Source organism: Heptranchias perlo, chromosome 38 (assembly GCF_035084215.1).
Source record: "Heptranchias perlo isolate sHepPer1 chromosome 38, sHepPer1.hap1, whole genome shotgun sequence".
Taxonomy (NCBI): Eukaryota; Metazoa; Chordata; class Chondrichthyes; order Hexanchiformes; family Hexanchidae; genus Heptranchias; species Heptranchias perlo.
The window spans coordinates 16508227-16533221 of record NC_090362.1 but is presented as its reverse complement, the minus strand read 5'-3'; the positions used below and the strand labels follow the sequence as shown (position 1 = coordinate 16533221).

The following is a 24995-nucleotide window of genomic DNA, read 5'->3' as shown; positions in this document are numbered from 1 at the left end:
GATATATACACCCCACCTGAAAACCATGTGACGTTCTGGGAGAGGCGAAAACCCAGGTAAAAATCCAAGGCCAATTTGAGGAACAAAAATCTGGGGAAATTCCTCCCTGATCCTCTTAGGCAATCAAAGCTAGTCCAAGAAACATCTTTGGTCCTGAATAATGTCGTGCAGTACTTACCTTTTAAACGAGGTGATCTCCAACCCAGCCAGAGACAGGTCCATCTCTCGCTTGAAGGGATTCAGTGAACCGACGTCCACCGCATGAGCTGGCAGCCTGTTCCAGAGGTCCGCTGTTCTCTGGGAAAAGAACCACCTCCTGAAATGTAACCTGGATCTGGCCTTATACAACTTAAAATTGGTCCTCTCTAACCTATTTAGTTGAAGCAAGCTGTCTACAGAAAAACAACCTGTACCCTTAATCACCTTATTAAGGTTTGCGTTTATCTTTTACCCAGACTATGCCATCAGTGCGGAGACATCCGGGATCCCCCAAACTACGTACGTCGGCATTATCGTGTCTCGTGGATCAGCGGCCAGCGTCTCCTTCATGTACGCCTACATCCTCCTGACCATGTGTCGTAACCTCATCACGTTCCTGCGGGAAACCTTCCTCAACCATTACATTCCCTTCGATGCAGCTGTAGATTTCCATCGTTTGGTTGCAATGTCAGCTGCTGCACTCGCAAGTTAGTTCACTTTCATTACTGGATACCATACGATAGGCTCGTTCTACCTTTGTAGCAAGAGTGCATTATTATGTGACATGTACAAGAATGTTTTAATCCTTAATACATGGATTGAAAGGGGGCTGGAATACAAAGGGGTAGAAGTTATGATACAGTTATATAAAGCTCTGTTTAGACCCCATTTAGAGCACCTCATTCGGTTCTGGGCACCGCACCTCAGGAAGGATATATCGGTCTTGGAGGGGGTACAGCACCGATTCACCAGAATGATACCGGGGCTAAAAGGGTTAAATTACAAGGCTAGGTTGCACAGAGTAGGCTTGTATTCCCTTGAGTAAAGAAGATTAAGGGGTGATCTAATTCGACACTCAAGAAGCTCGACACCATCCAGGACAAAGCAGCCTGCTTGATTGGCACCCCATCCACCACCCTAAACATTCACTCCCTTCACCACTGGCACACAGTGGCTGCAGTGTGTACCATCCACGGAACGCACTGCAGCAACTCGCCAAGGCTTCTTCGACAGCACCTCCCAAACCCGCGACCTCTACCACCTAGAAGGACAAAAGCAGCAGGCACATGGGAACAACATCACCTGCACATTCCCCTCCAAGTCACACACCATCCCGACTTGGAAATATATCGCCGTTCCTTCATCATCGCTAGGTCAAAATCCTGGAACTCCCTTCCTAACAGCACTGTGGGAGAACCGTCACCACACGGACTGCAGCGGTTCAAGAAGGCGGCTCACCACCACCTTCTCAAGGGCAATTAGGGATGGGCAATAAATACTGGCCTCGCCAGCGATGCCCATGTCCCATGAACGAATAAAAAAAATTGAGGTGTTTAAGATGATTAAAGGATTTGTTAGGGTAGATAGAGAGAAACTATTTCCTCTGGTGGGGGAGTCCAGAACAAGGGGGCATAACCTTAAAATTAGAGCAAGGCCATTCAGGAGTGATGTCAGGAAGCACTTCTTCACACAAAGGGGAGTGGAAATCTGGAACTCTTCCACCCCACCACCCCCAAAAAAAAGCTGTCGGCTGGGGGTCAATTGAAAATTTCAAAACTGAGATTGATCGATTTTTGTTAGGCAAGGGTATTAAGGGTTATGGAACCAAGGCGGGTAGATGGAGTTAAGATACAGATCAGCCATGATCTCATTGAATGGCAGAACAGGCTCAAGATGCTGAAAGGGCCCCTCCTGTTCCTGTGAAATTGTGCTGTGTGATAAGATTAACAAATTTGCGAATGTGTTCATATGAAACGCTGCTGTCTTTGGTAGTAACAGAGTCAGATCTCCTGTGGTGTTTCTCAGACAGAGTTGGGAGATGTACCATTTTCTTTCAACAGGAGTGTTATTATCATGTAACACAATATATGTTCTTTTGCTGTTCCTTTAAGACTGTGATGTCTTTAAGTGATGGCTAAGTGACTCATCCTGTGGTCAATTACAGTCTAATTGTTGTTGCTGAGGGAAGATTAAAGATAATAGGTTTACACTTATTAATCTCTGGTTCCAGATCAGAAGAAAGCAACTGGGCCAGAATTTAACAATGTGATAATTGTTAATTACTGCCAATCAACCTCTCTGGCACTGAAATAACTATTACAAGTGTGGAGTCTCATTCCTTCAGGTTTTAAGTGGGGGAGATTTTAAAAATGTCACATTTAAAATGATAAAATTTTAAAATTTTTTGCGTGGCAAAAGTGCGAGCTGATAACGTCGCAGTGAGAGAAACCGGGCATCTGGGACCTGAGTGAACAGGGCAAGCAGCTGGGTATCTCCTTAACCAATCAGATTGAGGGGTTGTGAAATTAACAGCACGAGGAGTGGGAAGGAAGTGAAAATTCATTGTCAAATCAGGTACAGAAAGAGAAATAAAGAGAGAGAAAGATTGGATTAAGAGAGAGAGAGAAAAAAGAGACAGAAAGAAAAAGCAAAAAATAAGTTTTATGATCTACACTAGAGGCAAGATTTAACCCTACTCTGTTGGGCTTCTGAGCCCAGTTGTATTGCTAATGGGAATTCATAATTCATATCACGTTCATAAAACAGCAACAAATCACAACTGAATCGATAGGCAATGTAGTACATTGGGTCTGCCTCATTTATGCCAAATAGGGTGATGAGAGATGAGAGGCTTTAGAAATTAGGAAGTGTTTACCATGAAAGTTAAAAGGAGATCTGATATAGGTGTCAATGGCAGTGCCCGCTGCTGTCACCCAACATAGAATTACATAGAATTTACAGCACAGACACAGGCCATTCGGCCCAACTGGTCTATGCTGGTGTTTATGCTCCACACCAACCACCTCCCACCCTACCTCATCTAACTCTATCGACCTATCCTTCTACAACAACAACTACTTGCATTTATATAGCACCTTTTAACATGGTAAAACGTCCCAAGGCGCTTCACAGGAGCGTTATGAAACAAAATTTGACACTGGGCCACATAAGGAGATTCTAGACAGGTGACCAAAAGCTTGGTCAGAGAGGTAGGTTTTTAGGAGCTGCTTAAAATGAGGAGAGAGAGGTGGAGAGGCGGAGAGGTTTAGGGATGGAATTCCAGAGTTTAGGGCCTAGGCAAGGCTGGCAATGGTGGAGCAATTAAAATCGGGTTAGCTACAATTGAGACAAACAATCTCAACATCGGCCAGAAATGGAAACTGGGATGTTGCTGGCCTGTGTAGTTGGAGCCTTTTAAGCTGTGAGTGTCTTGGCTGATACTGAAGGTAAAGACACTCCATTTAGCTTGTCCATGCTGAAAATATATTCTGCAGTATGTTACAGGGAGCAGTATCTATTCTATCATTTATCTTATTGTGCAAATATGTAAATATTAAAAAAACCATCAGTAACTGCAGCAACATTTCTCTTGATTTCCACAGTTTTTCACAGTGCTGGACATGGTGTCAATGTCTACACGTTTTGTGTTAGTTCTCTCAGCAGCCTTTCCTGCCTATTCCCCAGCGTGTTCATCAATGATGGGTGAGTTCCAAACTGCGTCTTGATCGTTGCCAGGCAGCCGCGCACTTTTACCTCAGAAAGCATTTGATCAGCTGCCTTGGGTTTCAGTCAATGGCCCAGTGTTTATAACTGGCCAACCGAGTAGAAAAGGACAGGCAGGTAAAAGGGAGGCCCAGCACGCAAAGTACAGGGTGGCAGTAGTGTGTGGACACGCGAGACAATGCTGCTATTATCGAGAGGTGGATTAAAGATCAGAGGAGGCTTTATAGTCCGGGGCTTCTCATTGAATGGCTGCTGTTTGCAGTACCTATCAGTTCATTGTTACTGACCTATGCCGGCCTTAATTACACATCACTTAAATCTAGGGCATTCTCAATCTAGGTCTTTATAATTAACAATGACATTATTCTTGGTTTTCTTTTTCATAGACAATATCGCACTTGATCTGCATGGACTGCATATGACAATTGAATGTGAAAATCTCATTTCAGTTGTGCAAGCCAGATTGGGTTCCAATTCGTATCAGTTGCTGACGCTAACTTATCTCTTATTACACCGAACACTGCCAGCGCTGGCAACCATGTCCTCCGTCGTTCTGAGGGCACAGTTATACTGCCACTTCTGCATTGATGCAAAATGGTTTTGCGTCCACATTAATGCAAAAAGTGCCAGTGCACCTCAAGAAACTGTCCTTTACCCTGGTGTGAGACTCCACCTTTCCTCTTACGGAGGCCATCTCGAACCGGACTGAGATTGCATCAAGGGTCGTATAGCTCCAGCCTTAATAACTAGATTGTGAGGTGGTACCTAAAGAGCCCTAAAGAATAATTATCAGCCTATTGGCACAAACTGGCTTTTCTGCCAACAAAAATGATCCATTATTACCCAGTGTTAGGAGAGAAGTAGGTCTTAAATCTTTAATTTTTCTTCAAGTCAAAACAAACAGCTTTGTTTAAAAAAATACAGATCTCTGATTCTGAAGTAATGATTTTTGGGATGGATTCAATCTGCCAATATTGGAAGCTACGGCCCAATTCATTGATCAAGCTTCTTTAACATGTTGCAGTACAGAAGCGTATTAGCATAGAATCCAAATGCAACCAGAAATTACACGGAATAAAGGGATTTGGGAACATGGTTTTAAGGCTACTGCTCATGTGGTGAATAAACACCAACATGGATTGGTTGGGCCAGTTTCCATGTTATAATTTCAACTGAGGGGGTGCTGCACTGACTTTTGGATGAGACGTTAAACTGAGGTCCTGTCTGCACACTCAGGTGGATATAAAAGATTTCATGGCACTTTTTGAAGAAAAGTAGGGGAGTTCTCCCCGGTATCCTAGTCAATATTTATCCCTCAACCAGCATCATTAGAACAGATTATCTGGTCATCATCTCATTACTGTTTGTGGGACCTTGCTGTGCGCAAATTAGCTGCCATGTTTCCTACAACAGTGCCTACACTCCAAAAGTACTTTGTTGGTTGTAAGGTGCTTTGGGACATCCTGAGGTTATGAAAGGCGATATTTAAATGCAAGTTCGTTCTTTCTTTCTTTCGTTCTTTCTTTCTTTCCCATTTCTCCATCTCACAGTTGTTTTTGTTCCTCTAAGCCTTTCCCAGTGTCATCTTGTCACTCCAAAGCTTCTGCAGAAATTCATGAAATAAATGCATATGTGGCAATGCGTTATACAAGAGGCACATTCCTAGTGATCTGATGTTTCAAGTTGGACCCAGTAAATTGATCATTATTGTTCTTGGCTTGTAGATCAGAGCTTCCCCAGAAATATTACTGGTGGTTCTTTGAGACGATTCCAGGTAATTTATCATTGCTTATTCTGGGTGATTACAATATCAAGACAAATAAATAGTATTTCATTGATGACCTTACTTGACCTAATATGTGGATGGTTTTGAACCATTTAAATTGCACAATTTATTCGGAGTTTACAATCTCTCTAGCTCCTTGTAATTCTCTGCCCATTAAAGACTTTGAAATTATCCCCATTGTTTTGGAGGGGTTAACTCTTTTAACATAAACGGGTTAACACTTCAGATAAAATAGTGGAGAGAGGAGTCCCGGGAAAACACATTAATATCCCACTGCATGATTTCAGGGCCTTTCTATTTTATGGAGTGAATATTGACACTACAGTGTCAGCCAATGAGTTGGAGGCGGGGGCGAGACTTGTGGTTTTAATTTACAGGAGTCTCTGAACTCATAACCAAAACTACAGCAAACAGAGGCTCCCGACTACAGCACGATTATTTGTCCAGAAAAATGCATTGAGTGAAGGATATTGCAAACTATGTGCGTAAAATCAACCCCAGTCACTTGCAGCAGTGCGGTCTCCAGGCGTGATTGACGGGGAAATTACCCAATCATCTCCATTCTGGCTGAGACTTGTGGTGTCACTATATGTAGTCTTTTAGGAGAAGTGATCTAGAGAATGCACATCGATAGGGAAGGTAATTATTGTAGACGTTGTGTAAGAACTAAGGGTGAATGGGGGAAATTGTAATATTGTGGTAATTGTTGCCATGTTTTCAACTCTAGGAATGACTGGAGTTCTGCTCCTGGTTGTCATGGCCATTTTGTACGTCTTTGCCTCCCACCAATTCCGTCGAATGAGCTTCCGTGCCTTCTGGGTGACTCATCACCTCTACGTGGTCCTGTACATTCTGGTAATTACACCATAATGCTTCAGTTCTGTTTTGTTTCCAAATTTGATTCTGCCCGTCCCCTCCCCCGTTGTTTCTTAAAATTCATTTTCGGGATGCGGGCGTCGCTGGCAAGGCCGGCATTTATTGCCCATCTCTAGTTGCCCCTTGAGAAGGTGGTGGCGGGCCTTCTTCTTGAACCGCTGCAGTCCGTGCGGTGAACATGCTCCCATAGTGCTGTTAGGTCTGGAGTTCCAGAGTTCCAGCAACCATGAAGGAACGGCCAATTATATGTCCAAGTCAGGATGGTGTGTGACCTGGAGGGGAACTTGGAGGTGGTGTTGTTCCCATGCACCTGCTGCCCTTGTCCTTCTAGGTGGTGGATATTCTGTGTACTACTCTTTTCTCAGTACTCCAGCACAAAGATATAAATGTTAATTTGAAATCTCATTAATTTGATTCCCTTGACTGCGATGAGTTGATTTATCTCAATTGAAGGTGACAGGGCAAGTTGACAAAACTGTTAAAAAAGCATATGGGATCCTGGGCCTTATAAATAGAGGAATAGAGTACAGAAGCAAGGAAGTTATACTAAACCTTTGTAAACTGCTGGTTAAGCCTCAGCTAGAGTATTGTGTCCAATTCTGGGCACCACACTGGTTGTCAAGGCCTTGGAGAGGGTCCATGCATTTTTTTCTTGATGAAAGGGTTTCTCTTTCAGATGCTGACTAACCTGTCGTGCATTTCCAGCATGTTATGGTTTATTTCAGATTTCATTTTTACTGTGTACAATTTTGGTCTCCTTACCTAAGAAAGGATATACTTGCCCATAGAGGGAAGATTTACCAGATGGATTCCTGGGATGGCGGGATTGTCGAATGAGGAGAGATTGAGTGGACTAGGCCTGCATTCTCTAGAGTTTAGAAGAATGAGAGGTGATCTCATTGAAACATATAAAATTCTTACAGGGCTCGACAGGGTAGATGCAGGGATGATGTTTCCCCTGGCTGGGGAATCTAGAACCAGGGGTCACAGTCTCAGAATAAGGGGTAGACCACTAGGACTGAGATGAGGAGAAATGTCTTCACTCAGAGGGTGGTGAATCTTTGGAATTCTCTACCCCAGAGGGCTGTGGAGGCTCAGTCATTGAGTACATTCAAAACAGAGATCGATAGATTTCTAGATATTAAAGGCATCAAGGGATATGGGGATCGTGCAGGAAAATGGCGTTGAGGTAGAAGATCAGCCATGATCTTGTTGAATGGCGGAGCAGGCTCGAGGGGCCGGATGGCCTACTCCTGCTCCTATTTCTTATGTTCTTATGTTCTTATCCCCCCCCCCCTCCCCCACTTTGTTCCCCGCCCTACAGGTTCTCCTCCACGGGAGTTCGAATCTGATTCAGCAACAGAGTTTCTACTTGTACTTCATTGTGCCTGGACTCATCTACCTGGGAGACAAACTTGTCAGTCTCAGCAGAAAGAAGAAGGATGTCACAGTCGTCAAGGCTGAGCTCCTGCCCTCAGGTACATTGCTGCTGGTTGTGAAGTAAATTATGAGGACAGGTTGCACAGACTAGGCTTGTGTTCCCTTGAGTATAGAAGATTAAGGGGTGATCCATTTGAGATATTTAAAGGAGTTGATAGGGTAGAGAGAGAGAAACTATTTCCTCTGGTGGAGGTGTCCAGAACAAGGAGGCAAAATCTTAAAATTGGAGCTCGGCTGTTCAGGGAAGCACTTCTTCACACAAAGGGCTTTTCAAAACTGAGATCGATAGATTTTTGTTCGATAAGGGTATTAAGGGATATGGAGCAAAGTCGGGAAAATGGAGTTAAGATACAGATCAGCCATGATCTAATTGAACGGCGGAACAGGCTCGAGGGGCTGAATGATATATACAAGTGATATTAGCGAGGAACTTGTCCAGCTCTTTTTGAACTGTTGCAGTGAAACCACATGAACTTGTTCCAAGTCCTTTTCAGCATCTTTTAACTGAGTAATTAGTTCTGAGCACTCTTAATACATTTTCATGGAAAGCCTTTATCCCCTATTTTAGTAAAGACATCAACCCAAATGGTGTTAACATGTTAATTACTAATTTCACACAGCACAAACAAATTGTGTGATTAATTACAAAAATTGACTTCAAGGCATGTGCACAAGTCCCAGCATTTACATCCCCTTATATATATGGCATTGCATGGAATGTGTGCCACTGGATAGTATATATGGCGCTGCGTGGCATGCATTACAGTTATTGAGAAATAAATTATATATTTAATGCAAGTTTAAAATCAAATTTGTAGTTGGGAATTATGATGCTGTCTCGCACAGATCAAAGAAAGAACTTGCATTTATATAGCACCTTTCACAACCTCAGTACTTTTTGAAGTGTTGTCACTGTTGTAATGTAGGAAACGTTACATTGAGACCGGTGCCCTCAGGTACCATTGGCATCCACTGTTTCCTGTTTTTCTTGGTTGTAGGTGTTACTTATCTCGAATTTAAACGTCCCCAAGACTTTGAGTACAAGTCTGGTCAATGGGTACGCATCGCGTGTCTATCGCTGGGAACTGATGAGTACCATCCCTTCACCTTGACATCAGCACCGAATGAGGACACCCTCAGTCTCCACATTAGAGCAGTGGGACCTTGGACGACAAAGTTACGAGAAACGTATTCGCCAGAGAATGTCGGAAAGCTAGGTGGCAACCCAAAGGTAATACCAAATTGCAGTGACACTCAAATCAACACAGTGGACACACAGTGAGGTTGTTCATAGATGTATCTCACTCCAAAGAATAAATTTGGCAAACTTAGGAAATGTTTTTTTTTAAACCTCCATTTTCTCGGCTAATCTGCTGAAGGTGTTGGCTCTTGCTGCAATACAGACCCATGGTTGCTGGCTGCCCTCGGTACCTCACTCGAATAGTCAGTCTTTATACTGTACAGTCTACTTCTCTTAATGCAAAGTCACAATTCAAATTCGCTGAGAATTTAATTTTGTTTAAGCAATGGACTCCCAAGTCGCTCGATTCGAATTATTGAATCATTTGATTTTGTTTTTTTAGTGCAAAAAATGACTTTGTATTATAAGGAATAAACCCTAAATCTCGCCAGTGAATTTCAACAGGCTATCTGGGCGAACAGCCAAGTCCAAATCCTGCCCTCACGGTCACATCCGCATAATTCCTAGGAGAGGTTACGAGATATTTGTCAGATGCAGGACCTCTGGCTGATATTTCCTCTTTCTAGTTCGGAGCAATGAAGCCAATTTGTAGCAGCTCTGTGCCAATTAAGTTGAGGTTAACTCACCCAAGAAATAAAGACTTGTATTTATATTGCGCCTTTCATGGCCTCAGGATGTCCCAAAGCGCTTAACAGCCAACAAAGTACATTTTTTTGAAGTGGAGTCACTGTTGTAATGTAGGAAACGCAGCAGCCAATTTGCACACAGCAAGATCCCACAAACAGCAATGTGATAATGAGCAGGAAGGCCTCCTCACTTCATCTAAACTTTAAGTTTTATGACTGCAGTCACTTGAGAAATGGAAATTGAAAAATTCAGGAAACTTCAACATTTCCATAACACACTTAACTGAAATCCAACGTGCGGTTTAGTAATGTGTACCTAACCCTATTGTTGGGTTTATGGGATCACTAGAGTTTAATACAAAAGCTTTAAGCTCCTATTGAACTGGGAGGTGATCAAGTTAAGAAATAAAGTGCAAATTCTGGAAATATACAGCATCTGTAAAGGTGCAGATCCTTCATCATAGCTCTGATCAAGGGTCATAACTTCTCTGCCCTAGTTACAGATGCTGACAGGCTTGCTTTTTTAGTTCTGGCATTTTCAGTTCTTATTTTAAAACGCCTCCAATACCTTTACTGGGACTTTACTACTGATGCAATTTTAATGAGCTCCTGTTCACATTATATTACACCAGGTATTGTAGCAATGTAATATGTTCCCACACCCTTACACGCCCATTACTGAAACCATACAGTATCCCGGCAGAGGTTAAGGTTTTGAAATCAAATGATTAAGACAGGAAGACAGGAGTCCTCAGGTCCAAGGAAATGAAACCAAAGCTTGTAAACGTTAGAGGCAAAGCAGCTCCTGACGTACTCAATGTGAAACCATGACATTGATCCAGTGCTCATGAGAATGTTGCTACTCTGGTGCGGTTGAGCCCAAATGCCAGGTTAGCTCATTTAAATATTTCAGTCACACTCCTGAAATCTGGAACTCTCTTCCCCCCAAAAGATGTTGAGGCTGGGGAGTGGGGAGGGTGTCAAATGAAAATGTCAAAACTGAGATTGATAGATTTTGGTTAAGCAAGGGTAGCAAGGGTTACGGAACCAAGGTGGGTAGATGGAGTTAAGATACAGATCAGCCATGATCTAATTGAATGGTGGAACAGGCTCAAGTGGCTGAATGGCCTCCTCCTGTCCCTATGTTTCTATGTTCCTATAACACTCAATGCAAGCAGTGCCACAGAGTTTGGAGCTGGAACGTCAGGTACCAGTAGGGTTACCAACTCCCGTTGAACTTATTCCAGGAGGTTTCATCACATGACCTCCCACCTCCAACCGCCCCGTCCAGTCAAATCAGTCTTTATTCCCATCTCCAATACTTTTTTATAACTAATAAACAAAAGTGTACAAAGCAAATGAAAAAAAATTTTTTAAGGCTCCTATGATTTTTCTTCTGGGTTTGCTCGCAGCAGTGTCCTAGAGATTAATCTTTAATTCCCGGAGACTCCAGGGCAATTCTGGAGGGTTGGCAACCCCTCGGTACCAGCAGCAATGAAAGGGCCGCTGGCAGCCTGTGTAGAGCTGCCATTGTATTCACGTGGTAAGTGGATTGGAGTACAGCAGGCCCTTTCATTAAATGGTCACTGGGGGCCAAAGAAGAGGAGGATCAGATAGAAAGTCCTATTGGAAGACGTTAGCTCTCGTGCAGGCAAAAAAAAAATCCTTTTACCTGAAGGATTCCCTAAAGCGGCTAAATAAATGTGAGCTTTGTTTTTAGATTTGAACTAATTTACGTTAGAAGTGCATCCAATCAAATTTGTTCATTACTGTTTCATTCAGGCTTTATCTAGAAGAAAAAATATATTCTTTTCAAATTGGAAATAAATATGTCCTAAATGCCCCATCTGACCGACACGAAACCTTTCATTTTCCTACAGATATATCTGGACGGGCCTTTTGGCGAGGGGCACCAAGAATGGAACCAATTTGAGGTGTCTGTCCTGGTCGGGGGAGGCATAGGCGTAACACCATTTTCATCAATCCTCAAAGATCTGGTCTTCAAGTCATCTGTCTTCAGCAAGATATCCTGCAAAAAGGTAACTGAAAGAGAGAGAGAAGTGAAGCTTGTTTTACGATCCTGTTGGGGGGGGTTGGGGTTTAGAATGGCAGTCATCCCTCACTTGGGATTTTGTTATATCCAAAAGAATCATTTATATCCTCCGTGTGTATTAAGTGTATTAACCCTTTTCTCCACCAGGTGTACTTTATCTGGGTGACTCGGACACAGCGTCAGTTTGAGTGGATGGCAGACATCATTCGCGAAGTTGAGGAGAATGATAAAAATGACCTGGTCTCGGTTCACATCTACATTACCCAGCTGGCAGAGAAATTCGACCTACGCACTACCATGCTTGTGAGTTACTGCGCCCTCCCCTCCGGTGTGAATGTTGTTGTGAATTGTTAGCGGATGGTTTAGAAAGTACTGTTGATGATGTGAGCCAGAAAATGCTTTAAGTGGTTGTAGGCCATTCTTTTCTCAGCCTTTTTAGCAGAAAGAGGAGATAATATCTGCATTAAAATAGTGGGCAGAGGAATGTCAGCTAAACACAAGTTACTTCTAGACTGTAATCTGGTGTTGCACTGTACCAGCCCCTGGTGTACCAGCCCCTGGTGTACCAGCCCCTGGTGTACCAGCCCCTGGTGTACCAGCTCATGATGTATTAGCCCCTGGTGTACCAGCTCATGATGTATTAGCCCCTGGTGTACCAGTTCATGGTGTATTAGCCCCTGGTGTACCAGCTCATGATGTATTAGCCCCTGGTGTACCAGCCCACGGTGTACCAGCCTATGGTGCACCAGCCCACCATGTACCAGTTCACAGTGCACCAGCTCACAATGTACCAGCCCACTATGTACCAGCTCACAGTGTACCAGCCCAATGCACCAGCCCCTGGTGTACTAACTCTCTGGTGTAGCAGCCCCTGATGTACTAAACTCTGGTGTACCATTCACTGGTGTACCAGCTCACTATGTACCAGGTCACAAATACCAGCCTGTGTTGCAGCGTACCAGCTCATGAGGTGTCCAAACTCATTACATCTATTGAGGTGCCACCAGGGGCACAATGCCAATGTCAGCAAACATCAGCAATGCACAAAGTGCGAATGCCAAGAAACTGGAAGCACCAAATATTAATGAACCAACTGGCTGCCAGTTTCAAGGCACAGCTTTACCGTTTAATGTTAAATAATATAACAAGTTATTGCAGGGCTCAAATTGTACTGGTCAACCAGAAGATACCAGCACATTCCAGGACCAGTTAGTACCATGATTAACTGCTAACCATTTCATTCACTAATCGTACGTGTAGAACAATGATGCGCCCAAATGAAACGTGTAGAATCCCTACTTTCAATCAGTTGGTCGATATTGTTGATTTTCAGGTGTTATTTTATTAACACATTTCTGATGATTCCCCTCTCCTTTAGTACATCTGCGAACGTCACTTTCAGAAAGTATCAAACCGCAGCCTGTTCACAGGACTTCGCTCCATCACTCATTTTGGGAGACCCCAGTTTGTTCCTTTCTTCAATTCGCTGCAGGAGGTTCACCCAGAGGTGAGTGCAACATCTGCATTGGTGCAACTACAGCACCTTAACCCAGGAAAGTGGGGTTTCACTTTTAAACGGCCAAACAAGAGGTCAGGGCTCCAATTGTGTGTTGCCTTTGCTTCATTACGAATAGAGACACAAGAATTTTGAACTCCCCGATTAGACCACCTTCAATAGGGGTTTCATACTTGCAATGAATAATTGGGAGATGAGGTGGACCCAATGATCTACAGATACATCTCACACATCACTGCTGCGAGTAAACTATGCTCCACCTTTGGTCCCGAGTATCAGGTTTGAATGCTCTCTAGCTCAGGTCAGCTACAGCAGATATAAGCGACTGCCCCCCTGTGGACGTTTTAAGTGGTGGGCACTGCATATAATTCTGACATTTCCATTTTCCATTTTCATTTCCAAAACTATCCAGGAATAGCAGCTCCATTGCATATTAGAGGCAAGATCAGTGATTGGGCAAGACTGACAGTTCAGGACCAAATTCTGAGTAGCTTTGTAGATCGGTGGTCCTTTCTGAGGCAGGTGAGACTGGCCAAAACTCATTTTGCTTCTACCTGGCCGATACAAGGCTGGTTTCAGAGCAAGGTCCTGGGAAAAACCAGTGTGTTTGAACCCAAAAAGTAGCCAATGAAATATAAATTTAAAAGTTGATTGGAGTAGAATTTACTGAAGTCTATCAAGATTCCACAAGGAATAAGGGATATAACAACAACACCCATCCACCACCCTAAACATTCACTCCCTTCACCACCGGCGCAGCGTGGCTGCAGTGTGTACCATCCACAGGATGCACTGCAGCAACTCGCCAAGGCTTCTTCGACAGCACCTCCCAAACCCACGACCCCTACCACCTAGAAGGACAAGGGCAGCAGGCACATGGGAACAACACCACCTGCACGTTCCCCTCCAAGTCACACACCATCCCGACTTGGAAATATATCGCCGTTCCTTCATCGTCGCTGGGTCAAAATCCTGGAACTCCCTTCCTAACAGCACTGTGGGAGAACCTTCACCACACGGACTGCAGCGGTTCAAGACGGCGGCTCACCACCACCTTCTCAAGGGCAATTAGGGATGGGCAATAAATGCTGGCCTCGCCAGCGATGCCCACATCCCATAAACGAATTAAAAAAAAACAATAACTTGTATTTATATAGTACCTTTTAACGTAGTAAAATGTCCCAAGGCGCTTCACAGGAGCGATTATCAAATAAAATTTGACACCGAGCCACATAAGGAGATATTAGGACAGGTGACCAAAAGCTTGGTCAAAGAGTTATGGTGGGAATATGAGCATTTTCACTATGGGTACTGATCAGTCTTTTTAAAGGGAACTTGATATGTCTCTGAAAGAAGAGTACATTTCCAGTAATAAAGGGTAAGCTGCTAGTTAGTTGTGGTTATGGTGACTCATGGACAATCATGGGTCTCCTAGCGCCTCAGAGAGTCGGGGGGAATTTCCCAAAGCTTTTCCCAAATTAGCCAAACATTTTTTTCTCCCTCTGGCTTTTTGCCTCTCCCTGGAGGTTGCCTGGTTGAGGGGGGGGGTGGGGTTGCCAATTCTGATTGGATGTATTAATGGAGATTTCATCACATGACATCCCACCTCCCACTGCCCCGCCCCCCACGCTCCCACCATTGGTTGCCCAACACGTCTATCTTCGTGACACACCGTCTTCCCACGGCCAATTGGAAAGTGAACAGACACTTCATGACTGAATTGGATGATTTCTGAATGTCAGTCAAACGGCCTTTTCTTCCCCCAACTCCTATACTTTTACAACTAATAAACCAAAGTGTTCAAAGAAAATGAAAAAAAAAAACACTTTTTTATGCCCCTGTTATTTTTTTCCTCCCGAGTTTTGCTCGCAGCAGTGTCCAGGAGATTAATCTTCAATTCGTGGAGACTCCAGGGCAATCCTGGAGGCTTATCAGCCCTAGAAGGGGGCGGGTTGGGTTAGAGTCGGTCATTGGGTGAATGTCCTACAAAGTCACTTTGTTTAACCTTTCTTAACAGGTGGGCAAAATTGGAGTCTTCAGCTGCGGACCACCAGGACTGACCAAAAACGTAGAGAAAGCTTGTCAACAAATCAACAAGCGAGACCAGGCTCACTTCATGCATCACTACGAGAACTTCTGAGCCAAGAGCTCTCTGCCCGAAGGAAAAGATATGAAGAAGGACAGCAATTTATCTCACTGAGTTTTAGTAGCTATTTCCCACACTGCATGTCGGGCTTTCTCTCCTCCTCGTCTCTCAGCCATACGTTTTCTCTCCGGCCACAAGACTACTTTAAAAAGCAGTCCAAACCTGAGCCTCTGGCGTTGGAGGTGATTACTTGCCCTCCACCACAAGATGGTGCAGTTGTTGAGATTTAAGGTTGTTGGGATTGGAGAGGCCACAGAAGAAATATTTTTAGTCCAAGCCGAGATCGCCTGAGTTGGGGGGGGGGTCTTGTTATTTTAAGAGTGTATGTATATATAGATGTTCTAGAGATTTGCTTGATTTAGCTGTTGCAGAAGAGAGAAAAAACTTAGAAGTTTTTCTCAGGAAATTAAATTGGTTGGGGAGAGTCAATGGCCATGTGGATCGTACATCGTCTGTGGAAGGAACAAGCCCGTTAAAACCTACCTCTTTGACCAAGCTTTTGGCCACCTGTGCTAATATCTCCTTATGTGGCTCCGTGTCAAATTTTGTTTCATAATCGCTCCTGTGAAGCACCTTGGGCCACACATCTTACTACACACGTCATTGTTGTTGCTATTTGTAACAGAATGTACTTCCCACAGGGCAATTCCCAGTCTTAAACTACTGTTTGGTCACTGGAATATGAGTGTGGGTGAACCATTGGAGGGGAAAGGTTAGTAGATCTGTCACACAGTTACACAGTATATAAAGACAAAGAGTGATTGATGTGCTCGGACCAAATAAAGGGTTTGTTACTGTCACTGCTGATTCTACCCTTTGAACCTAGATCTAACCAGGATCTGATCCCAGTGGGCTGTTACGCTAAAATACTTCACATCTGCCTCAATGCTGTACCATGTGATGATGTTTCCTGGGGTTTATATAGAGGATACTTGATACTGCTGTGAGTTCAAAGGCATTAATCCAATTTAGTTATTGGGTTGGGATATTAGGGGTAATTAGAACCATAGAAAAGATACAGCACAGAAGGGGGCCATTCAGCCCATCGTGTCCGTGCCGGCTCGAAGAACAACCAGGTGCCCATTCTAATCCCACCTTCCAGCACCCGGTCCGTAGCCCTGCAGCTTCCAGCACTTTAGGTGCAGGTCCAACTCTTTTTTGAAAAGAGTTGAGGGTCCCTACCTCTACCACCAATTCGGGCAACAAATTCCACACACCCACCGCCCTCTGGGTGAAAAAGTTTTTCCTCATGTCCCCTCTCTAATTCTCCAACTTCATTTGTTAATTCATTTTCTGGTTAGACCCCATTTAGAGTGTTGTGTTCAGTTCTGGGCACCGCACCTCAGGAAGGACACATTGGCCTTACTGGGGTTCAGTGTAGATTCACCAGAATGATACCGGGGCTAAAAGGGTTAAATTTCGAGGACAGGTTGCATAGACTAGGTTTGTATAATCTTGAGTATAGAAGATAAGGGATATCTAACTGAGATGGTTAATCTGTTTAAGATGATTAAAAGAGTTGATAGGGTAGATAGAAACTATTTCCTCTAGTGGGGAAGTACAGACCGAGGGGGCATAACCTTAAAATTAGAGCTAGGCCATTCAGGGGTGATGTCAGGAAGCACTTCTTCACACAAAGGGGAGTGGCAATCTGGAACTCTCTCCCCCAAAAACCTTCTGAGGCTCGATTGAAAATTTCAAAACTGAGATTGATAGATTTTTGTTAGGCAAGAGTATTAAGGGTTACGGAACCAAGGTGGCTAGATGGAGTTAAGCTACAGATCAGCCCTGATCTAATTGAATGGCGGAACAGGCTCGAGGGGCTGAATGGCCTCCTCCTATTCCTATGTTCACATTACCAGTGGGGAGCTTGCACTACACACAATTTTCCGACCACTGACAGCAGTCAGCAGTGGGAACCCTGGCTGATTTTACTCTCTCTGGCCCAGGAACAATCAGACCAATTGTAGCTCCCTCGCTGTCAACAGCGCAGGCAGGGGATCAAAGCGGGACTTTTTGGTCAATGTAACTCAGTCACATTCGGCTGGAAGGTAAAATTACATAACTACAATCCTTAAATTCACCTTTATTTAAGGTACAGTATACAGGGTTGTAAACTTACTGTTTCATATTCACACTGGGAGATGGTTGGTTTTGTGAGTCCTTAAACTACATTAGTTTATATTAGAATCCACACCTTGTAATGATTTGATAAGGAGGGTAAATTTTTGTCTGTAGCACTCCTAGTTCAGAGCTTCACACACTGGGAGCAGAGATCAGGAATTGGAGCACATTCCAAATTTATCCCTGGATTATTGTATCAGTCAAAAACCCACGGGCTCAAACCAAAAGTAATTCATACCAGAGGAACAAATAATGGGCTTGTTAAATCCTTAGTGTAACACACTGTGCAACTATTTTAAGTTTTGAACTAACACTTCCATGGCTTTCTTTGGCATTGACTTCATGAAGAAACCGGAACCATTGTGTAAGAAAACGCATTCTGCAGACAATGTGATCAATCAAATCAATTAACGTATTGTATTATTTACCGTACTGCATTCCAAATGCACCTGGTCAAACACTTTGCATACAAAACTAGTTGGGAAATTTTACACAGAAGAATAAAGAGTACACTGTGGAACTTTGTCTTCTCTTGGCTGGGTGCTTCATCAGTTTCTAGAATTCTCTAAACGTTGAACAACAATTGACCTGGATTTTCCGACCACTGACAGCAGTCAGCAGTGGGAACCCTGGCTGATTTTACTCTCTCTGGCCCAGGAAAAATCAGCCCAATTGTAGCTCCCTCGCTGTCAACAGTGCAGACAGGGGATCGACGCAGGACTTTTTGGTCAATGTAACTCAGTCACATTCGGCTGGAAGGTAAAATCTACATAACTACAATCCTTAAGGTGAGGCGCTAAGTGACTGTTTGAGGTCATAAGATCAGTTTTTCATTTCCTGAGTTGCCCTGGGTGGGACTCGAGTCGCTTATTCACCAGCACCTCTCGAACCCGTGTCCTCCACCACTTAGGACAAGGGCAGCAGGCGCATGGGAACACCATCACCTCCAGGTTCCCCTCCAAGTCACACACCATCCCGACTTGGACATATATCGGCCATTCCTTCATCGTCGCTGGGTCTAAATCCTGGAACTCCCTTCCTAACAGCACTGTGGGAGCACCTTCAACGCACGGACTGCAGCGGTTCGACAAGAAGGCGGCTCACCACCTCCTTTTCAAGGGGCATCTTGGGATGGGCAATAAATACTGGCCTTGCCAGCGACACCCATATCCCAAGAATTAATTTTTAAAAGCATGGAAGGGTCATTTGCAGTGCTCATGGTGTTGCAGAATTCAATCCCCCAATTCCTGGTAAACATCCTGGGAAACTTCCATGCAATGAAAATGGAATTTGATTTATTCAGTCGCTATAAGCCAATGGCCCCGGCCATGTTGTTGGAGCTCGTTGGGGCCCGTTTTGTCTCTCCCTTCTGTGGATGGGGCGAGGGTTGTTCAACTTTTGAGACAACACAAGATCCTCTCACTGAGGACACCTTACCGTAGTCAGCATGACCTGAATTTGAATGCAAAATTCACAGGTGAAAGGACACTTTTCCAACTCCACTGCGCCATGCAGGCTCGGCACATTTTTCTTAAGTTTCTATAATCTAGGCTGACACTCCCAGTGCAGTACTGAGGGAGTGCTGCACTGTCGGAGGGGTCGTCCTTCGGATTAGACGTCAAACCGAGGCTCCGTCTGCTCTCTTAGGTGGACGTAAAAGACTCCACGGCACTATTTCGAAGGAGAGCAGGGGAGTTCTCCCCAGTGTCCTGGGCCAATATTTATCTCTCAACCAACATCACTAAAACAGATTATCTGGTCATTATCTCATTGCTGTTTGTGGGACCTTGCTGTGTGCAAATTGGCTGCTTACATCACAACAGTTCACTACACTTCAAAAGTACTTAATTGGCTGGGATGTCCTGAGGTCGTGAAAGGCACTATAAAGTACAACGAAATACAATTCTTGATGGCATGAGAAATGAGATTGTTGTTCACTCAAGAGGTTCATGACATTGAATAAAGCCCAAAAGTAATGTTCCAACTGAGATCTTCAGCTAGCTTTGAATCTAAAGAATGGCTTCCGGGTGGAGAGGAAAGAAAAAAGGGGAGAATGCAGCTTTAACAAAAGAAATTCTTTTAATGGCGTGTGGCAAAGAGTTAATTATAGACCTGCCCGATTATCCGGGAAAACCATTTGCAATTGTTAACACGTTACTCTGGTGTCTGAGGTCTGTCGTGAGAAGCAACTTGTGCAAGTACACACATCTAAGAACCATCTCAAGCGTTCTGGTCACACTTCAGCATCACTTTAATTCCCAGCCTTTTCTTTGTTGTTTCAAATGCCTCAATGGCCTGCTCCAACGGGAAGCGGTGTGTGATCAGCGGCTTCACATCCACCTTCTTTGAAGCCAACATAGCGATTGCCATGGGATACCTGACGTGGAAATATAAAGGGAAGGACGGCAGTCGACCATATTTCATGCACCTAATTCAATAACATTTTAAAAACTATATCAAGAACAACAACTTGCATTTATGTAGCGCCTTTAAGGTAGTAAAAGCTCCCAAGGCGCATCACAGTAGTGTAATCAGACAAAATTTGACACCGAGCCACATAAGGAGATATTAGGGCAGGTGACCAAAAGCTTGGTCAAAGAGGTAGGTTTTAAGGAGCGTCTTAAAGGAGGAGAGAGAGGTAGAGAGGTTTAGGGAGAGAATTCCAGAGCTTAGGGCCCAGGCAGCTGAAGGCACTAAATATATATCTACCTGCATATTTATAAATCTAAATAGATCAAATGATACAATTGTACAAAACGATATAAAGTCTATATCCAACGGTGTCCATCACACAAAGAAACTTAGGTCAGGAATTTCCTAGCAGCTGCTTCCATTCCACTGCCAGAAATGCCGTAGCCGGAGATTCTGCCGCACTTGCACCACAGTTACATCTGCGGAACAGGAGCAACTCCGAGGAAATTCCCGGCCAATAATTGTATCAATTTTTCTCACGGAGCCTTGTCAAAAATTATCCTTTTTTTTTTGCTGCGTCCTCCTGACACTCCACCACTCTTCATCATGCCCTCATTTTTGTAAAGCTGCACGAACAGAACACCTAACACCTAGGATGGGAACGCGTGATCGCGAATTGATCGCCCGTTTTACAGCGTCCGATTGAAGTCAACGGAAAAGAAAATGGGAAGCTGTGTAAAACGGGCTGCCGATTTGCTTTTGCCCATTTCTGCGATACTGGCACAGACCAATTTCACCCCTCTGTCATGTTAAAAAGCCCTTTAGATGGCACAGAAAGTCACTTTGTCACATGGCTCCTGCACAAGCATGGCCGTGATAATTTGGCCTCTGCTCGTGTGTGAAGTACTGATTCATGACATCGGCAACAAGTGTCAATATGATGCCCAATTCTCGAATTCCTGGTGTAACGAGTTCCCTAGCTCAGCCACACTACTTGGGGGATTTGGTGATCAAAATGTGGGACAAGCATGAACAGAAACAGAGCAGCAACAAGAATGGGAAAATCACTGAGGATTGCTTTAGTTTTCATCTTTTTGAATTACTCAAGAGGGCAGAGGTCTGCGAGCAATATTGCAAAGAAGAAAATGTAATTTTTTTAATTAAGCTTCCTTGAAGCACTTGATGTACTTTTCAATATTCCATTCATACCATTGACCTTGGTAAATTTACACAGAGTAATATCATCAAGTTTGGTTATTTGATTTAATATTTTAACAAAAGTTATCAACGTAATTCCTTTCAAACATGTGGCACATGATAAGGCTTTTAAAATAAGTAATCTATCAAATCGATTATGGACACTATACATGCATAATTTCCCCAGTTTATTTATACCAACTGAACAAATATACCAGCAGGAAGAAGGAAGTTTAAAGAAAGTAATGTTGAACAATGCCCTGGATTAGTTACAACATACTCATTTAAAAACCATATTGTTTACAACTGATGCCCGAACTCACGCAAAAATGGGCTTAAGTGTTCCTCATACTTCCTGAAATCCAAAACCTGCCTCACACAATCCACGTCCTTATTTCTCATTTGTTTTCCCAAACTCTTTCACCTTCTTGCTCAAGACTGAATCGACACCAATAAGTGTTGCTGCAGCTTTACTCAGACTTCAATAAACCCTAAATACAGAAATGGCACCGTAAAGGTAGACGCCACCTTGCAGGAGTTTTCTTAAAAGGTCTATTGAAACGAAAAACACTTCCTACGATACCTTGAAAAGACTCGAAATAAATGAAAACAGATGGATGGATTTAGCACAGAAATATTTTTTTCTTAAAATAAAACAGTTCTTAATCTATTATTTCCTCTCCTTTATAGCCATGTGATGGCACAAACATTCCTTGTTAACTAGGCAATCTAACTACAGATCTTTACCACACTATGACTGGTTGCCAGAAGGTTGCCAGCACATGTTCCCCTCCAATATTCCCTCTTTGACCCACTCAGGATGGGTGAATCCGCAAATCACCATCCAGGGAATTCTCAACGCACAAGGTGTTGGATACACCTCTCTGCCTCCCAGTGCTCTATTTATCTGCATCCATGAGGCCAAGCAGGGGAAGCATCAGATTTTAACACATGGGCCAAGAAAGAAACCACTGGGGTAATTTTGACCTTGGGTGATAGTGTAAAACGGGCTATACTGGATCATCCAAGAAAATTTGGAAAATGGGCAGCAGATCTGATATCGTCAGTCTTACATTATCGCTCAAAGTCAAAACGATCCTCTCATTTCTCACGTTGGTCCAGTACTGACCCGACTGTGGATGAATAATGGTTGGTTGATGTGACTGACTGCAGAATATGGGGGTAGTCTTTGATCACCGGGTGTTTACTAAAATAAGGACGCATATTTAGTACACTATACTGAATCGCGTAGCATCTCTTATTAACCAACTCATGAGCTTTCAGGTGACCCACTGAGTCACAGCCAACATCTGACTGGATAACCTGACTGGAGCAATCAGAAGTTAGAAACTCTCTGTATGAGACTAATTATAGGGGGGACTTTCGTTATCCATAATTTCCACTGTCCACTGATGATCCATTATGGCAGGCAATGGAAGTTCTATTATAATTTAAGGAAAGACTTTGTAGAATCTTCCCTACTCCCCACACACCCCTATTCATGCACACACTATCCTGTCCATTTTGACCCACACTACAAATATTTTTGAACTTTCTGTGTTCACTGATTTCTCACGGCTCAATGTACTTAATTTACGAGGAGATTACACAGGAAGGGCAGCAACAACAGATAGGAATGTGGTCATAACACAGGCTCCAAATGTCACATTACTCAACAAGATTATTTTATAGAAATTCCTGCAGTCTGTTCTTTGGAAAATCAGATGGCACTGTCCCAAGGATAAGTTCTTGTCTCAGTGTCATGAAGTGATGATTCTTGGATTTACAAGAGTCTCAGAGATTTATTGATAAAATAAGAACATTGTTATGCATGGAAATAATTACTGAGAGGCAAGTGATTAAATAAGGCATATTAATTCATTGGGTTATTTCCATTAAATCATTATTTCTTGTGTATTTTGTTGATATCACATGTTGGGGAGTATTAAAGCTTAAGGCAGATAAATAGATTGGGCCTCATTTTGGGATTTGTTTCTAATGGTACTTATATTGCAGAATCAAGACTTGATAGAATAAAATATTCTGCCCCGCCTAAGTGCTCTGCTCCTATCTTTCACAAGAATGATACCAGAACTGAGAGGTTATAACTTATCAGGAAGGGCTGAACAGACTGGGGCTCTTTTCTCTAGAAAAGCGAAGGCTGACGGGGTAACCTAATAGCAGTCTTTAAAATTATCAAGGGGTTTGATAGGGTAGACGTAGAGAAGATGTTTCCATTTGTAGGGGGGGAGACCAAAACTAGGGGCCATAAATATAAGATAGTCACTCATAAATCCAATAAGGAATTCAGGAGAAACTTCTCTACCCAGAGTGGTAAGAATGTGGAACTCGCTACCACAAGGAGTAGTTGAGGCGAATAGCATAGATGCATTTATGGGGAAGCTAGATAAACACATGAGGGACAAAGGAATAGAAGGATATGCTGATAGGGTGAGATGAAGAGGGGTGGGAGGAGGCTCATGTAGAGCATAAACGCCGGCACAGACCAGTTGGGAATACCCTTCCCCCCCAAAGCTTCCGATAGGAACAGGAGGAGTCCATTCAGCCCCTCGAGCCTGTTCCACCATTCGATCAGATCATGGCTGATCTGTATCTTAACTCCATCTACCCGCCTTGGTTCTGTCACCCTTAATACCCTTGCCCAACAAAAATCTATCAATCTCAGTTTTGACATTTTCAATTGACCCCCCAGGATCAGCAGCTTTTTGGGGGCGAGAGATGTCCTTTGGGAGATGTTCCTCTCCCTGTGGACTTGACACCGTATCCAAAACAAGACTGCGAATCCAGCTTTAAAAAGTACTCGGGCGATCCATCAGATCTCCCGGGAAGCAGAAGTGGTATTTTACATTTTTGATTTTCATTTAAAATATAATTTTACAATTTGGTTTCAGGGGTATTATTACAGCAATAAAGTGACTTCTGACAGTTGGGTAACTTTGTTCCTGTAATATTAAAGATTGGTTTGTCAAAAAAAAACCACGAGTGCATATTAGGAAATTGCAGGCGTGCTCCCCAAGATATTCTGTTCAAATGGACAACATTTCCCCTTCGAGCCACATCACAAAGAACAGATTAGCAGGTTATTCATTCATTTACTACTTGCGGGCCCTTGCTGTGTGCAGATTGGCTGCACTTCAAAAGTAGTCCATTGGTTGTAAAGCACTTGGGACGTCTACAGTAACATAGTAACAGCTTCAGACAGGAGAAGATCTTTGGTCCTTTAAACCCAAATATCCACAGCATTCCCTTGGTGCATCTCTAATAACACTGATGTGATAAGGCATTTTATTTAAAAGAAAGACTTGCATTTATATAGCGCCTTTCATGACCTCAGGACATCCCTAAGTGCTTTACAGCCAATTTTTGAAGTGTAGTCACTGTTGTAATGGAGGGATTAACGGGGAGCCGAAAGAAAGGGGGGGGAATTCCTGACAGGAAACTCGGAAGTACAGGTTTCCCGGATGTCCTTAAGATTTTGACAGGCTGGCTGTCAGTCGGACAGGAGAACAGCCAGGGAGCGGATGCCGGCATGTAAGTCTTATATCAGGGGGGAGGTGGGGGGGAGGTTAGTCATTGGGGAGGGGTTGGTAATCGGGGGGGGGGGGGGGGTCAGTTGGGGGTCGAGGGTCATCGCAGAGGTCGGGGTCATTGTGGGGGTTAGTCATTGGGGAGTCGGTCATCGGGGGGCGTCATCGGGGTCGGTGGTCCTTGGAGGGATCATCAGGGGCTCATTCATGGGGGTTGCAGAACGTTGGGGGGAGGCGGAGATCGTGGGGGGGATCGGAGATCGTGGGGGGGGAAATCGGAGATCGTAGGGGGGGTTGTAGATCATGGGGGAGGTCGGAGATCGTAGGTACGGGGTGGAGATCGATCATGGGGGGCAGAGCTCATGGAG

The 24995-nt window shown here is 43.7% G+C and overlaps 2 protein-coding genes across 6 annotated transcripts in view; one reads left to right on the top strand and one right to left on the bottom strand.

Moving 5' to 3' along the window:
- Positions 1–17990, top strand: part of duox (dual oxidase) — a 51832-nt gene extending 33842 nt beyond the window's left edge. The window contains exons 25-34 of the mRNA XM_067973543.1: positions 456–686; positions 3582–3681; positions 5427–5476; positions 6216–6343; positions 7689–7842; positions 8803–9035; positions 11512–11670; positions 11832–11987; positions 13063–13191; positions 15218–17990. Coding sequence (XP_067829644.1) covers positions 456–686; positions 3582–3681; positions 5427–5476; positions 6216–6343; positions 7689–7842; positions 8803–9035; positions 11512–11670; positions 11832–11987; positions 13063–13191; positions 15218–15340 — 1463 coding nt within the window. The 3' untranslated portion in view covers positions 15341–17990. The remainder of the gene's footprint in view (positions 1–455; positions 687–3581; positions 3682–5426; positions 5477–6215; positions 6344–7688; positions 7843–8802; positions 9036–11511; positions 11671–11831; positions 11988–13062; positions 13192–15217) is intronic.
- Positions 17991–19530: 1540 nt separating this feature from the next.
- Positions 19531–24995, bottom strand: part of LOC137304816 (sorbitol dehydrogenase-like) — a 62292-nt gene continuing 56827 nt past the window's right edge. For all 5 annotated transcript variants that reach the window (XM_067973547.1, XM_067973545.1, XM_067973546.1 and 2 more), the window contains one exon: positions 19531–19847. In XM_067973547.1, the coding sequence (XP_067829648.1) occupies positions 19691–19847 (157 nt within the window). In that variant the 3' untranslated portion in view covers positions 19531–19690. The remainder of the gene's footprint in view (positions 19848–24995) is intronic.